This window comes from Diadema antillarum, unplaced genomic scaffold, assembly GCF_040938485.1.
Source record: "Diadema antillarum isolate AM-2024a unplaced genomic scaffold, OU_Dant_1.0 seq00001323_RagTag, whole genome shotgun sequence".
Classification (NCBI taxonomy): domain Eukaryota; kingdom Metazoa; phylum Echinodermata; class Echinoidea; order Diadematoida; family Diadematidae; genus Diadema; species Diadema antillarum.
Window position 1 is genome coordinate 559957 of NW_027272094.1, and position 13704 is coordinate 573660.

The window sequence follows — 13704 nt, forward strand, 5'->3', positions numbered from 1 at the left end:
AAGAAGGAACCTCGTGCGATATGATGACGGAAAATTCATTTGAGTGTGTGTGTGTGTGTCTGTGTGTTTATGTGTATGTATAAATGTATGTATTTAATTTTCAATTATCCTCCATCAGTATGGTTCTTTATAAACCTAATCACGCAATGGGTGTTCTTTATAATCAGAGTAGGGAAAAATAAACAGCTTTGATACGGAGAACGTCATACGGAGAATTATCATTGCGTAGGAAAATAGTGTGGTACGGTTTTTTAGTCTGTCATAGTTGAACATTGTAAAATCAACTCTGTAGAGAGTTCCGAAACTTGTATGTAGTATAGGGCGTATACAGAATGTTTTATTTTAAAGTTCTTATTGCAGTGTGTGTGATATTAGCTAAAAAAATCACTTCAGAGTGCTAAATTCAGTGCTCTTATTTGTATTAAAAAAGTAAGCCTTTTTGATTTTGCTTTGTTTTGCCTTTGCCCTATTTTGAAAACAAAATCTTTAGTTTTAGTAAGTGATGGTTTCTGGATGTATATTGTACTGAATATATAGAAAGCTATCGACTCAAATAAACCAAGCAAAAAAAAAAAACAAGAAAAAAACACTTAACAGAAATACACTTCATGCATTAATTAATTAATTAATTAATTGACTTGAATTTATTTCCACTTTTTGTTCATAAAATCAAAGAGATATCGTACTACAACGATTATTCCTGTACGGAAACATTTTGTCTTTTCATGACACAAAAAGATAATCGCAATGTATCCTTTAACAATAACTTCATATATGTACATGTACATGTATAACAAAAGACAATACAAAATAGTCCTAAGAACAAAAGGGCGGGGGTTGCCAGATCAAAGACACGCCTAGATCTTACATTACTTTAACGTTTCCATGCACGGAAATTTAACACATAAGAAATATGATACACCTTGTCGCACTTCAATTTCAAATCCAACTTAACATAAAGAAATGCAGGCTGTTTTAAAATCTTAGTGATGCACTGCAAATTTGAAAAAAAAAATTATGAGGGTTGTAGCTGAAATGAAGAATTTTTTTCGTTGTCTTTGTTTCCTGAAAGTTAAAATGGTACCTTGGTTGATAGAGGACTAACTTGCATATCCAATAGAGATGATGCTACCGCATGCAATATATTAATTTCACAGACAGGATACAGCATGTTACCAACAGCAGCTGCTATCTTAATCACTTATTATTTCAACGAACAGTATATTTCTTCTTAAGTTTTAACAACAATTTCCTTGAATATCTCTGAGTAGCCTATATGGTACTTTATATACTAGTATACAATTATATCAACTCCAGCTGAAACCGTCATATCAGCTGAATGGGTGCAAAACCATCTCAAAATCTGCATACGACCCTGCACCCCCATACGCCTCCAAAATAGCCACACTGAACAGAGCATCCCCTCTTCTGCAAGTCATGCCCAGAGTTAGCCTTAACCGCCATCCACTGCGCAGGACGGCCGGAGCAGAGTCCGCGGATGATTGGTCCATTTGAATTCTGGAAGTAGCCGTCTGGAATCTCTCCAACTACGTCATACATAGTCATTGCCGTATCTGACACAATGTTGATGACCTGTCATTTTTGTGAAACAATCATTCATACGACTTTATGAAAAAAAAATCGCAACAACAATTTGAAACAAACATTTTCTATTTATGTATTCCTTCGTACTACTTGATGTACAATGAATAGATGGGTTGTAGGGTGATTATGCAACTAATGGTGTGAAGGGAGATGTTTCAATTTTGGTTGGTTGTTTTATATCTGTTTCGTTAAAAATGTTAATGTTTTGTACCCCCTTTTTGGTCTCCTGACGGAATCAAAGAAATTACATTTTGTTTTCTTAAATTACCATATGATTTGCAATACTTTTATGCAGTGTATTTCAGTACAAGAATGTTCAAGTCACATGTAGCATGTAGCATGTAGCAAATCATGGACGACGGAGCCGGAGTTTAGGGTGGGGGTGGGGGAGGGGAGGTAGGTGGCGGAAGATATAACCCCTCCCGTACACTTAAACACTAAAAAAACGGGACTAAACACCTGACAAAATTAGAAACCATCTCCAACCCCCTCACAATCTGTGGAGTTGGAATATTTACCGGTATTCATAAAAGGAAACTCTGCCTTAAGCAGGCATCAACCCCCCCCCCCTCACACACACATGTGCACACGTTAAAAAACGTTCCTAAGACCCCATGTAATAAAACAACATCAACAACAACAACAACAACAACAACAAACAAAAACCAAACAGAGCGGCAGGGCCATTAAAAAGTTCCAACACGCAGATAAAGATGAATGGAAAGAATAATGGTAATTTGAAGCAAAACATGAAAATTATGTTGTCCTATCATGTTCTTTTACATGTTACCCTGAACCCAGGATTCGATATTTGTCGATGTTTTCGATAATAAGAAAAGAAATGGCAATATAGTCTAGCGGATATAGGGCACATATAGGGTGAATCATGCACATTATGGTAAAAGCACCATATTTGGTACACATGTATATGATGCCAATACAAATCATTTCTGATATGGAAGCCACTCTGGTTCTGCCTGTGGCGGCCGTGGCGGCCATTTTTTCAAAATGGCCGCCATGTGATATAGCAATGCTGTGTATTTTGGAAACTATAAACTTCCGATTGTCATGATTCTTGTACCAAAGTATAGGTTATGAGGGTCAAGGATTCCAATAAAATAATTTTGAGAGGATAAAACCATGGCAACCTACTTATTGGCGGACATTTTGAAAAAAATATGGCCACCATGCTAGATACAACATATCCTTAAAACGTATGGACAAAGGGTCATGACTCTGATACCAACTTATATGTTTTTGGCGTCAAGAATTCTGATAAATTCAACTGTAAGCGAGTATGAATCGTTTCATCCTACGTTTTGGCGGCCATTTTAATAAATATGGCTGCCATACAACGGATAATGAATATTGTACATCTTCGAACTCTGTGAATATATAATCACGATTCAAGTGTAAAAGTATAGATTTGGGGTGAAGGTTTTCAATATAATGATGTTTTAGCAAAGTGAATAGGTTCATCACATCCTTTGTTTTGGCGGCCATTTAATAAATATGGCCTCCCTCCAGTTAAACATGGCTGCCGCTCTACATTCTATTCATATATCTTTAAAACCAATGGATGCATCTTCATGATTCTGGTACAAAAATATGTTTTTGAGGTTCAATTATTTAAACGGATACATCTTTTCGTGTATACAACCATCACATCCTATGTTTTGGCTGCCATTTTAAAATATGGCCACCGCAATATATACAATACTGTACGTCTTTGAAACTAATTGTGGTCAATGATATTAAACAAGCATTTGTTGATGAATAGAACTAACACATTTCGTTTTCATGTCCATTTTGATAAATATGACTGCCCCACTACATAGAGTATGCACACACACACACACACACACACACACACATTATATACAGTGTGGCCTAGAATAAATGCAAATATCTGCACATTTGCATTACTTTGATGCCAAAATGAATGACATAAGAGTTGTAGAGAATTTATCTAGAAGAAGAATGAAACCAAAATCATCCGATTTGGTTGAGTAGTTTTCATTCTACAGATGTTTTTGTAAAGACGGGTCGAGCGTAAATTTCTTAGCTCAATTCAACAAATTTCAGCATTGAACGAAAGCCACTTGGGAGACTAACAAAGAATTGAGGCCGCACATCACAATATGGAATGCTTGAATAGGATTATTGTCGAAAATTGACCTTCAATTGTTGGGTAGTCTCCGTTGCTGAGCTTTGATAAAATAAAGTAAGAAATTAATGATTAACAAAAAAATGTCTAGAAAGAAAAGTAGTCAACCAAATTGGACAATTTCGTTTTGGTTTTGGAAAAATATTCGTTTCCATTTTCTGAGGGGCCACCCTGTATGCATTATATATACACCCTCACTTGCCATATGTATTGTCCCATTGACAAGAATCGTTCACCTATTATTAGTAAATGAACCTCCTATGTCGTTACGGCGTTTAGTTCTTTATTGTTCATTGATTGCTGTTGGTTGACCATACCTCTATCACATTCACTATTCAAGTAGGTATTGAACATCACATATTTAAAGTACAATTGTTGCATACCTGGAATACTAAAGATAATCATGTTGAATATCAAAGGTAGAACAAAATGGTGAGAATGGAATAGAAGACTTTCCCCCCAATTTTGGATGCATAGACAGGAGAGTGCAATTAGTGTACAGTCATAGTTTCCAGCCACAAAGACATGATTATTGCAGTCTTATAAGACCTACTGATTTCTAATGTTTGTTTTCAGTTCTTGTTCATTATTTCATAGTATGACCTTGTCAAAATTGTAACACAAAATTATAAGGAATCATATGAAGGAATCGAATTAGCTATGACAATCCAAAACAATTATTGTTCCTGATCACATATTGCTGAGCGGTGATGAACGTGAATGCATAGATAGATGCAGGTGCGCTTTAGAGAACGTCTTCAGTATTTCTACTGGTGCCGGTAAGTAAGATCGATTTACTGAATATTTTATTCTGCAGTTTTATCTTCCAATAATTATGAACCTAAAAATTTGTATTTCTTTGAGGTTTTCCTTAAATTCATATACTAGCATAATTTTTCTTGTAGTTTATATTTTGCTAGTAGACTCATTTGGAGCTGCAAATGACAATTACTGTATACGCTATATATTTCGCGGGGGTTTTATTTTCGCGAATTTCGCGAGTCGGGAGCTATTCGCGAAATTAACAACACGCGAAAATATTACCTTTCAAAATGAATCCCTTGCCTTGATGATACGAACATTTCATTACTAGTATACCATGTCACGGCTTACCGAACAGACCATACTGGCTAAGCTTGTTTACGCACGTCCACGTCTACTTACGAATACTGTAGAGAGCCAATCCATTATCGCAAGAGGACCACTCGTCAGAAATCTAGCGCGATGGACTTAACCACTTCAAAAATGTTGAATTCTAAGTTACTAGTTCGCAGAGTTTGGTAAGTTTTTTTTTCATGCAGTGTATAACTAGTATCATTCTTATTTGCTAGTAAGTTGAAAATTCACACTTTCTTTGCCACTTCATATTTTCTCTGGTCCCCCAATCGCGAATTTAACCACTCGCGAAAATGTGTGACAGCGGCAATTCGCGAAAATTTGTGTACGCGAAAATTATAGCAACACAGTAGATGTAAACCTATAAAGATGTATTGTATAATACCTATTATATTTGCCGGAGAGATGATGAACTACAACACCTAACCGCCTTAGGGGTTCCGCTCCGGATTTGGATAAGGTTTACTCCCTAGCCTTTGATTAACCAAAAAACTGCCCGCAAGGAAGCGGGAGACTCGTGGAGGGCGGGGACGTCTTTCTACCCGTATAGGACCAGAAGGAACTGCCCACTGCCACTATTTACTTTATCGTTTGATGTATAAGATTCAGTGTAGTTATAAGTATCAGAACAGCCTGGTCAATCATGGATTTTATAGACATACATATAGTGTGTTTACATTTGATGTAAGTGACCCAAGAAGTTTTAGAAGTTTTCTCACACTTAGTGTCATTTTTCCAAAGAAAACAGATGTACTAATTGGTTGAAAACTATGATTTTCATTCCATAGTCCAGGGACCAGAGAAAGCGAGAGTCTATATTTCTAGAAAATATATAATCTTGATTAATATGTACTTCAGACATGAAATTGTGAAGATCATGTTTTTCACATACACTGTACACACAGAAATCCTATAAAGGAAGTTGAGCATATTTTCCAAAATGCTTACAAAGTTAACTATGCCCAGATGTCCCACATTAGAATACTAAAAATGGGTGAACAAGTAATTGTTGACCCCTAAAAGAAACGTTTACACCAGAATCAATCCAAAATGGGCATCCCGCTTTCATAACACTCGTTAGCTATTTATTAAATGGCCGCCAAAACAAAGGATGTGATGAACCTATTCACTTTGCTAAAACATCATTATATTGAAAACCTTCACCCAAAAACTATACTTTTACACTTGAATCGTGATTATATATCATTTGAGTTCGAAGATATACAATATTCATCATCTGTTGTATGGCAGCCATATCTATTAAAATGGCCGCCAAAACGTAGGATGAAACGATTCATATTCACTTACAGATGATCAGAATCCTTGACCCAAAAACATATAAGTTGGTACCAGAGTCATGACCCTTTGTCCATACGTTTTAAGGATATGTTATATCTGTAGCATGGTGGCCATATTTTTTTTTTCAAAATGTCCGCCAATAAGTAGGTTGCCATGGTTTTATCCTCTCAAAAATTATTTCATTGGAATCCTTGACCCTCAAAACCTATACTTTGGTACAAGAATCACGACAATCGGACTTATAGTTTCCAAAATACACAGCATTGCTATATCACATGGCGGCCATTTTGAAAAATGGCCGCCACGGCCGCCAAAGGGAGAATCAGAGTGGCTTCCATATCAGAAATGACTTGTATTGGCATCATGTACATGTGTACCAAATATGGTGCTTTTACCATTAAGTGCATGATTTTTTCTATATCCGCTGGACTAATATACTTATGTACGAGTAAACGTCTGGAGTAAAAACAAATTTTTACCCCTGTACCCTTTGTTGAATTATACTAGTGAATTAACCGCTTGACAAAGGGAATAAGAAAAACAATGACAAAAACTGAGAGCCTTGAAATATCGCTACTTCCTTTCTCCAATAAAATTTCTGTATGCAAATGACCCCCAGCGACACTACGACTTTGATGTGAATTTCTTCATCAGACAGGATTCTTTATTTACGATGTACCTTGGAACTTTGTGGGTACATGCGAAAACCAGGTGGTAACACTGTAGTGGCTGTAGGTATTCAACTTTTTGCAAACGTCAATCATCAGTCATCTTTGATAATAATTATTATGACTATTCTGTCTTTTTTTCTTTTGACAAAGTTACATATTATCTTCAGTATGACTTCAGTTATTTTGTCTGGTGACATCATTACTATTTTGATACACGTCATCATTGGTATTATTGCAGTCATTATCATAAAACATTTAATTTTCTGAAACTTTTTCATAATGTGTCAGCTTCCGATACCACCACTCACCTGGTGCTGTTGGTCGTTGCGCACCAAGGCCTTGATCGTCTCTGCTGTCTGTTCTTGTAGGGCGAAAACCAAGCACGTCTGGTCCTCATGGAAACTCATTACAACCACAGACTGAAACAGACATTGTGGAGTAATATTTTAAAATATGCAATGTAATGAACCAAACAAACATCGTTGGGACGAAATGCCTTCCTGAATGTTTACAGGGTTGAAATCCTTTGAGGAACGCTATACGAGAAAATGACACATAAATTATACGATTCTTTGCCTAATATCTAGAATCTTTATCAAGTATGCAAAGTCATGTTAAGAAACTCATAGATCCATATCTCTACGAATATGCCATCAAAAACCAAAAGCCAAAAGAACGAAGTGATATTTGACAAGGAAGACAGGAAAATAAATGTTATTTGACAATTTTCACCTTTGACTGTTGTCCTCTGTCTAGGTACTTAATACATGTTGTCTAAGTGTTTTTAACATTACTGTCGAATTTGTATGACAAACAGGATGCCTTTGAAAAAAAAAGTTTAGCGAAATACGCAAAGATTATTCCAATAAATTATGTTTATCAATCATCAATAGTTGTCATCAACAGAAGGACTCACACGATCGAAGTCAATCGCGATGGTCGCTGCCGATCCCACGCTGAAGTTGCCCGGTTAGTTCAGAAGAACAGTATTGAGGGCGCTGTTGTAAGTCAGTGCCTCGGAAGCCGTTTCACCAGCCTCGTCTCGGAGTTCCAGGTCTCTGACCTTGGTAGAGATTGATGACAGAAACACAGGAGTCGTGATTTAAGAGAAAAAACAAAACGAAAAATAACAAAGTAAGCTATTGTTACAATTATGTTTTTTTAAATTATTTAAAGTCGGATGAAATCTAATGGAATCCGTACCAATTTCAAACAAGGAAGCCAAAACCTAGAATAAAATGTGGATTGGGTGATAAAAGCAAGTAGAGTAGAACACATCAGTGAAGGTTTTAGGAAAATTTGACAATAAATTCAAAAGTTATGCATTTTTCAAAGTTAGATGCCATCATCACTAGTTAAGGAGACCACTACAGTAACAGTTCATAACGCCACTATGGACAACAACACTTGGAACACAAAGACAATTCGACACATTATTTCCACTTATTTTTTTTTTTATAGGAAATAAAAGAGTACTTGACCTACCTCTTTTTGAAGGCAAGGGTAATGCTATTACAATCACATATTTGTCAGTATCAAGTCGAAGGAATCTGTAAACCTTTCATGACGAATGAAGTTTATCGGAACTCTCCTTGCATATTTTGTATATTTTCGTACACAATGACGTCATGAACTGTAGTATCCATCTTTAATACAGTGAGGATTACTACGAAACTTGAAACATTCATTCATTGTTCAATTGTTTAATTTTCCTCAAAATTTCACTGATATGCCTACTAATATTGCTGCTTTCACTAAATCCACATTTATATTTACGTTCTGGTTTCCTTTAAATTGCATGCTTAAATGCTTGTAGCATAATGATACTTTAATTTCAATTTAAGTCCTACAGATATCAATATTTGTGGTAGTATCATTGATATTATCATCATTAGTATCTCTGACAATAATAACCGAGAAATATCACTTCCTTACCACGTCAGTGTCCATGATCCTGTTTGACGACCTTCCGTCTTGTCCCAATTCAGAGGTCGGACACATGGTTGTCACCCGGTGGTCGCTGCGGATGATGAGCGCGACTGCGATGGCGCCGGCCACCAGCAGGGCTGCGATCACGATCGCAGTGCAGGATCGCACACGTGACACTTTGAGGGTTGCCTCATTGTCGAACTGCAGGTCGTAGGTATAGAGAGCGAAAATGGCTAGGATATCATATTCGACCTTTGAATCAGTGGTTGAGTTGTTTTCATTTTCGTAGTCAAGTTTACTTCGGTGTCAGCTGAAATACAGTATGGTCTTTTTTTTGGGGGGGGGGGGGGGACTTGAAAGTCTAAAAACCTCCTTTAGTTATTATAGTTAAGGTAAAGAAAAACTTGTGGGAATTGTCAAGATCTCTCCGCTTAAACATTAATTTAAGAGGAACTTTCTTTTTGCTTTTTAATGTACGTAGTGAAATAGCAAGAAGCACAATCACTGAAGAATGATCAGGGATGAAAGAAGCATTTCTATAGATGCATACAGTATAGGGCAAAGAAAGTTGAGAGACAAAAAGGAATACATAACAATCAATACATTCATAAAGGGGCTCTGATAAGCCTTTGATATTTGCCACGTTCCACCAGAGTTTAAAGTTTACTTTTAAGAGAAGCCTGCCAAGATTCTAAAGTGACTTTTATTTCGATAAAGCTGAATCAACTCTCTCAATGGTTGATGTTGAGAATAGTTCTTTAAGATTCTTTTTCTTTTCCTTTAAAAGTGAAGTGAAGAGAACTTAATGCTGAAGGATACAATTCTTGTCTGTTACGTTATGAACGTTTTCTTTTTGTAATCAACGGCTGATTAGCAACGAATATCCGTAGCGAAGCGTTGTGCCCCTTCAATCGGGGAAAATTGAATACTATCTGAATTGGAGATGATATACTATTGCTATTCGTATAACGATTAATCTCCCATTTTCGGCGTTAAGGCAAACCACAATAGATAAATCTTTTGACAATAATCTAATCATCGAATAATCAAGTAATCTTTTATATTTGCCCACTTTAATTACACTGCTATCTAGTGCTAAGCTAACTATAAAAAAATGATGTACTCACCAGTAGTGCTGACTTGTCCATAGTTGAAGGCAAAGAAAGATGGAGGAGGACTATCAGTGGATGTCAAAGTTGAAAACGTTTCAATCGACGGACTTTTGAATTGGTGCGAGCTTCTCTTCCCGGAGTTCGAAGCCTAATGTTTAGCCAGTGGTTAATCTACGCTATTTATCGTAAACAATGGAGGCGTGGTTTCATGCAGCGCAGATAGCGTTACGCCCAGAGCAATTTGGATTGGTCGGCACGGAGTGCATAGATAACGAAGTAATGTTTGTTTTGAATGCCATGCCAAGATTGGTTACATTATCAAAGCTCCCCGCATAATGATGTAACTGGGCATCATTTCGTGCACTAATCATTTGAACTAATTGTTTTTACTTGGTTTTGCAATTTTTTCATTAAGGTCATTTTGGTTTGTTGTCCTTGTCAGTACTTGTTTTTGTAAGATCTTTTGAAATTTTTGTTAATGCCATGCGTTGGCACAACTCTTTTCGAGGAAGCTAACTGTGTGAGGAAAACGTTGGGAGATAAAGACAATAAAGGGGAATTATCCACGTGTCCAATGACGCAATTGCAGCAGACGTTATGCCTTTTTCTTCTTAAAAGTAGCAATGCTGTGAAGACGAGTTCAAAGGGGAAATGAAACAAGTATGAAATTAATAGTTGCAAATTGTCTGTTCCTTTTATAAAAACAAAACGCGTACATTCGTAGATACATGTACATGTTTCATCTTTTTAATTTAGTTTTAGTTTTAGCAGTAGATGTGTAAGAAAACAATGTCCTCACCGTCTTTCGAACACGGCCACTGAAAGTCACTTTTTTTTTCTAAAAGAGCATGAAAGAGAGACAACGGACTAAAACACTTTGAGCAATACATCTAATAAACACAGCATAAAAATATATCATCGCAGCGCTGCATAATCAAAGACAGGATGTATGCTTGAAAAAAATAAAGTGTAGATATTCTTATTTCTTTTTCAATTCGGAGAGAGTATGGTTAAAATGCTCAGAGCGTAATTCGTGTTGTTGCTATATCAAGTCTGTGTGTGTGTGTGTGTGTGTGTGTGTGTGTGTGTGTGTGCGTGAGGTTCTTAGCCGTTAATAATGAGTTACCAGACTACAACCATTTGAGGATAAAATGATAACTGTTATCACAAACAAAATGTAATGATAGGTATTAGCTATTGTTACAATTGCTATCAAATTTCAGTTCTATCCCTAACAGCTTAGTATTGTAATCGTTCTCTGTGACATGGCGATCAAAGAGAAATCGGTATGATATTGATTTGATGTGTTTGTGTTTTAATCAATAAAAGACAACAAACTGTTGATTACAAGGTCTAAACGTGGCAAATTATACTTTGACTCTGGATGTAAAATACTCCCGTTAAAACGAACACGATTACAACGGAATTCTCGTTACAACGAGATAGAAAGTCAAGTCCCGAAATTACCATTTCGGTATGTTTTTACTTATTACTGTTTGGCAATAACGAAATTTCGATATAACGAAAGTAAACTGCCGGTCCCAATGACTTTTCCACTATATACGAGTAGCTTGCAGTCACAACACCTTGGCATAAGAAACATGTTGTTGTTTGTTGTTGGTGCAGTTCTCATATCTAAGGCGCGTCATTCAGATATGAATATTTACTATGTATACTACTATGTATTGGATAGGAGTTAGCCTTCTTTCAAGGCCCTCTGGCTGCATGGTGGAGAGAGACCAGCCAAGTGGGGTTGCACGAGGTCGCACTCGGCTGGGCTCGCTAATACGCCAGTTCGCAGTTCCACGTTGCGCGTGATCAGAAGAAAGGTCATTCGTACCAACAGGAATGTTGGTTTTTAAGTTCACTGGGATAAGCATATGTGATGTAATGATTATTAATGTAATCCTTGTAAATGCTGCTTGCCAGTTCATTAACCTGACAACAAAAGAGGTTATTTGGCAATATCAATAGAAAGAGATTGTTAATACATTCATTGCAAAATAATGAAATGATGCTTTCCCTAGTGTTAATTGAGGGATCATTTTGGTGATCTGGGCCCCGTTTCATAAAAGATGTTAGGATGGCAACTCTTGCTGGAATGTCAACTTCAAACAGCAACAGCCAATCAGGAAGCAGGATTCTTGTCGTTACCATGACAATTGCCAATCCTAGCAAGAGTTACTATATATCATATCATTTTTTTCTTTGAAATGGGACCCTGGTCTACGCAAGTTCATTCTTTGTTTGAACAGGATCAATGAATTTCATAAATATTATTGTTACGTTACGTAAAGCTTACGCATTTTGTCGCTCTAAAATGAGTGAAGTGCCCCTAACATCCTTGAATTGAATAACGGACCGACAAAAAAGAAAGTTGATTCTGACCAATGTGCCCATGAGCTAACTCCAAACTGGCTTATTCGCTCGCCCGTTATGTCTACCTTACAGAGATAGGGCCTTGACAAAAGGCTAGACAGGAGTCCGATGACAATCTGTGGTTCGCTACAATCACAAAGCAATGGAATAATCCTTACTAATATGACTGTAATGTATCTCCATCCCTCCCTCCCCCTCTCCCTCCCCCCTTCTCTCTCTCTCTCTCTCTTGCGCAGGGTAACTTTTTTTTTTCTGTGATAAGTTGAGCACCGTGCATCCTGATTGGCAAGGAGTCAAAAAAATGACGAGATTAAAAAACAAAACAAAAAACAAGATGCACACTTTTGAAGGCCAATAGAAGAGCAGAAGCCAGTAAACACTTCCTCCAGATTGAAGCAGGCACACTTTGATCACTGACAGATTTCCTATTCAGTGCTGTTGTTCTTTATTTTTAATGGAATACCATGCCTTCTGATGATCCAGCGATCTCGTCGCCAGAACTTAGAAGAAAAATTATAGCTTTTGAATGGATTGTCCGATTTTCCTCAATCTTTCACTGAAGTATCCTTCTAATATTGCTGCATTCACTCAATTAAATTGTTATTGCTGTTTTTTTCTTGTTTCATTCCCCTTTGATTACAACCAGACCCACCTGATAGACTTGTTTGACCATTGTAATTTGACAGAAAAAAAGGGTCAAATCTGGCGGGATTTTACCCTATTAAATGTATACCTTTTTTCCCTTCCGGGTAAGGTAAATGGCTATCGTTTCCGTTGAATAAGTCGTGACAAGAATTGTGCTGTGCTTCCTCATGTGATAAAACCTTTCAATGTCAGAAATACAAGTCACAATTGGACTACGCACTATAAGAATAACTATAAACAGATGCTTTCCTGACTCTTACATTACAACAATTATAAATTGAATATACTGGGCATTGCAGTTTCAGAGTTTATAGTGATTGACATGAGAAATATTTTTTTTTTCAAAATTCATTACGAATCACAATTAACGAGGATGATGATATATAGAATTTGCCATAAGAATACATGAGTGAGGGCTCAAGAAAGGCAAGCAAAAGAAGCAAGCAAAAGGAAATTCTACACAGGTGAACTTATTAAGGAAGCTGTATTGTAGTAGAATTACATTACTACATTTCTGAAATACGTGAGTCTCCGATGTCATCATCTTTGTTTAGTGCATTTTTTCTTGGTTTTTCAAAGTATTGGTTTCTCTGCTCAGGGACCCCAATGATGCCAATAATCTAAACATGGAGCTGTCCATTGATGTACTACATGAAGATCGCTTGGACTTTCCATTTAAATACAAGTGTTGAAAAGTCAAGCAGAGCTTCAGGTGGAGCCTAGTAATGATTATAGCCAGGAGCAGCATTTTTAAGGTTCGGATGTGTTTTATCGAGGCTCG

The 13704-nt window shown here is 36.8% G+C and overlaps 2 protein-coding genes across 2 annotated transcripts; both read right to left on the reverse strand.

Moving 5' to 3' along the window:
• Positions 1 to 1167: 1167 nt before the first annotated feature.
• On the reverse strand, positions 1168 to 7271 carry LOC139708258 (uncharacterized). Its single transcript, XM_071620232.1, has 2 exons — positions 7167 to 7271; positions 1168 to 1593 (listed from the first exon to the last, which is right to left on the reverse strand). Exons 1-2 carry the CDS (start codon positions 7263 to 7265, stop codon positions 1357 to 1359), a joined length of 336 nt encoding a protein of 111 aa, XP_071476333.1. The 5' UTR covers positions 7266 to 7271; the 3' UTR covers positions 1168 to 1356.
• Positions 7272 to 7808: 537 nt separating this feature from the next.
• On the reverse strand, positions 7809 to 10035 carry LOC139708272 (uncharacterized). The gene is made up of 3 exons (XM_071620243.1): positions 9915 to 10035; positions 8794 to 8988; positions 7809 to 7921 (listed from the first exon to the last, which is right to left on the reverse strand). Exons 1-3 carry the CDS (start codon positions 9933 to 9935, stop codon positions 7829 to 7831), a joined length of 309 nt encoding a protein of 102 aa, XP_071476344.1. The 5' UTR covers positions 9936 to 10035; the 3' UTR covers positions 7809 to 7828.
• Between the last annotated feature and the right edge of the window lie 3669 nt (positions 10036 to 13704).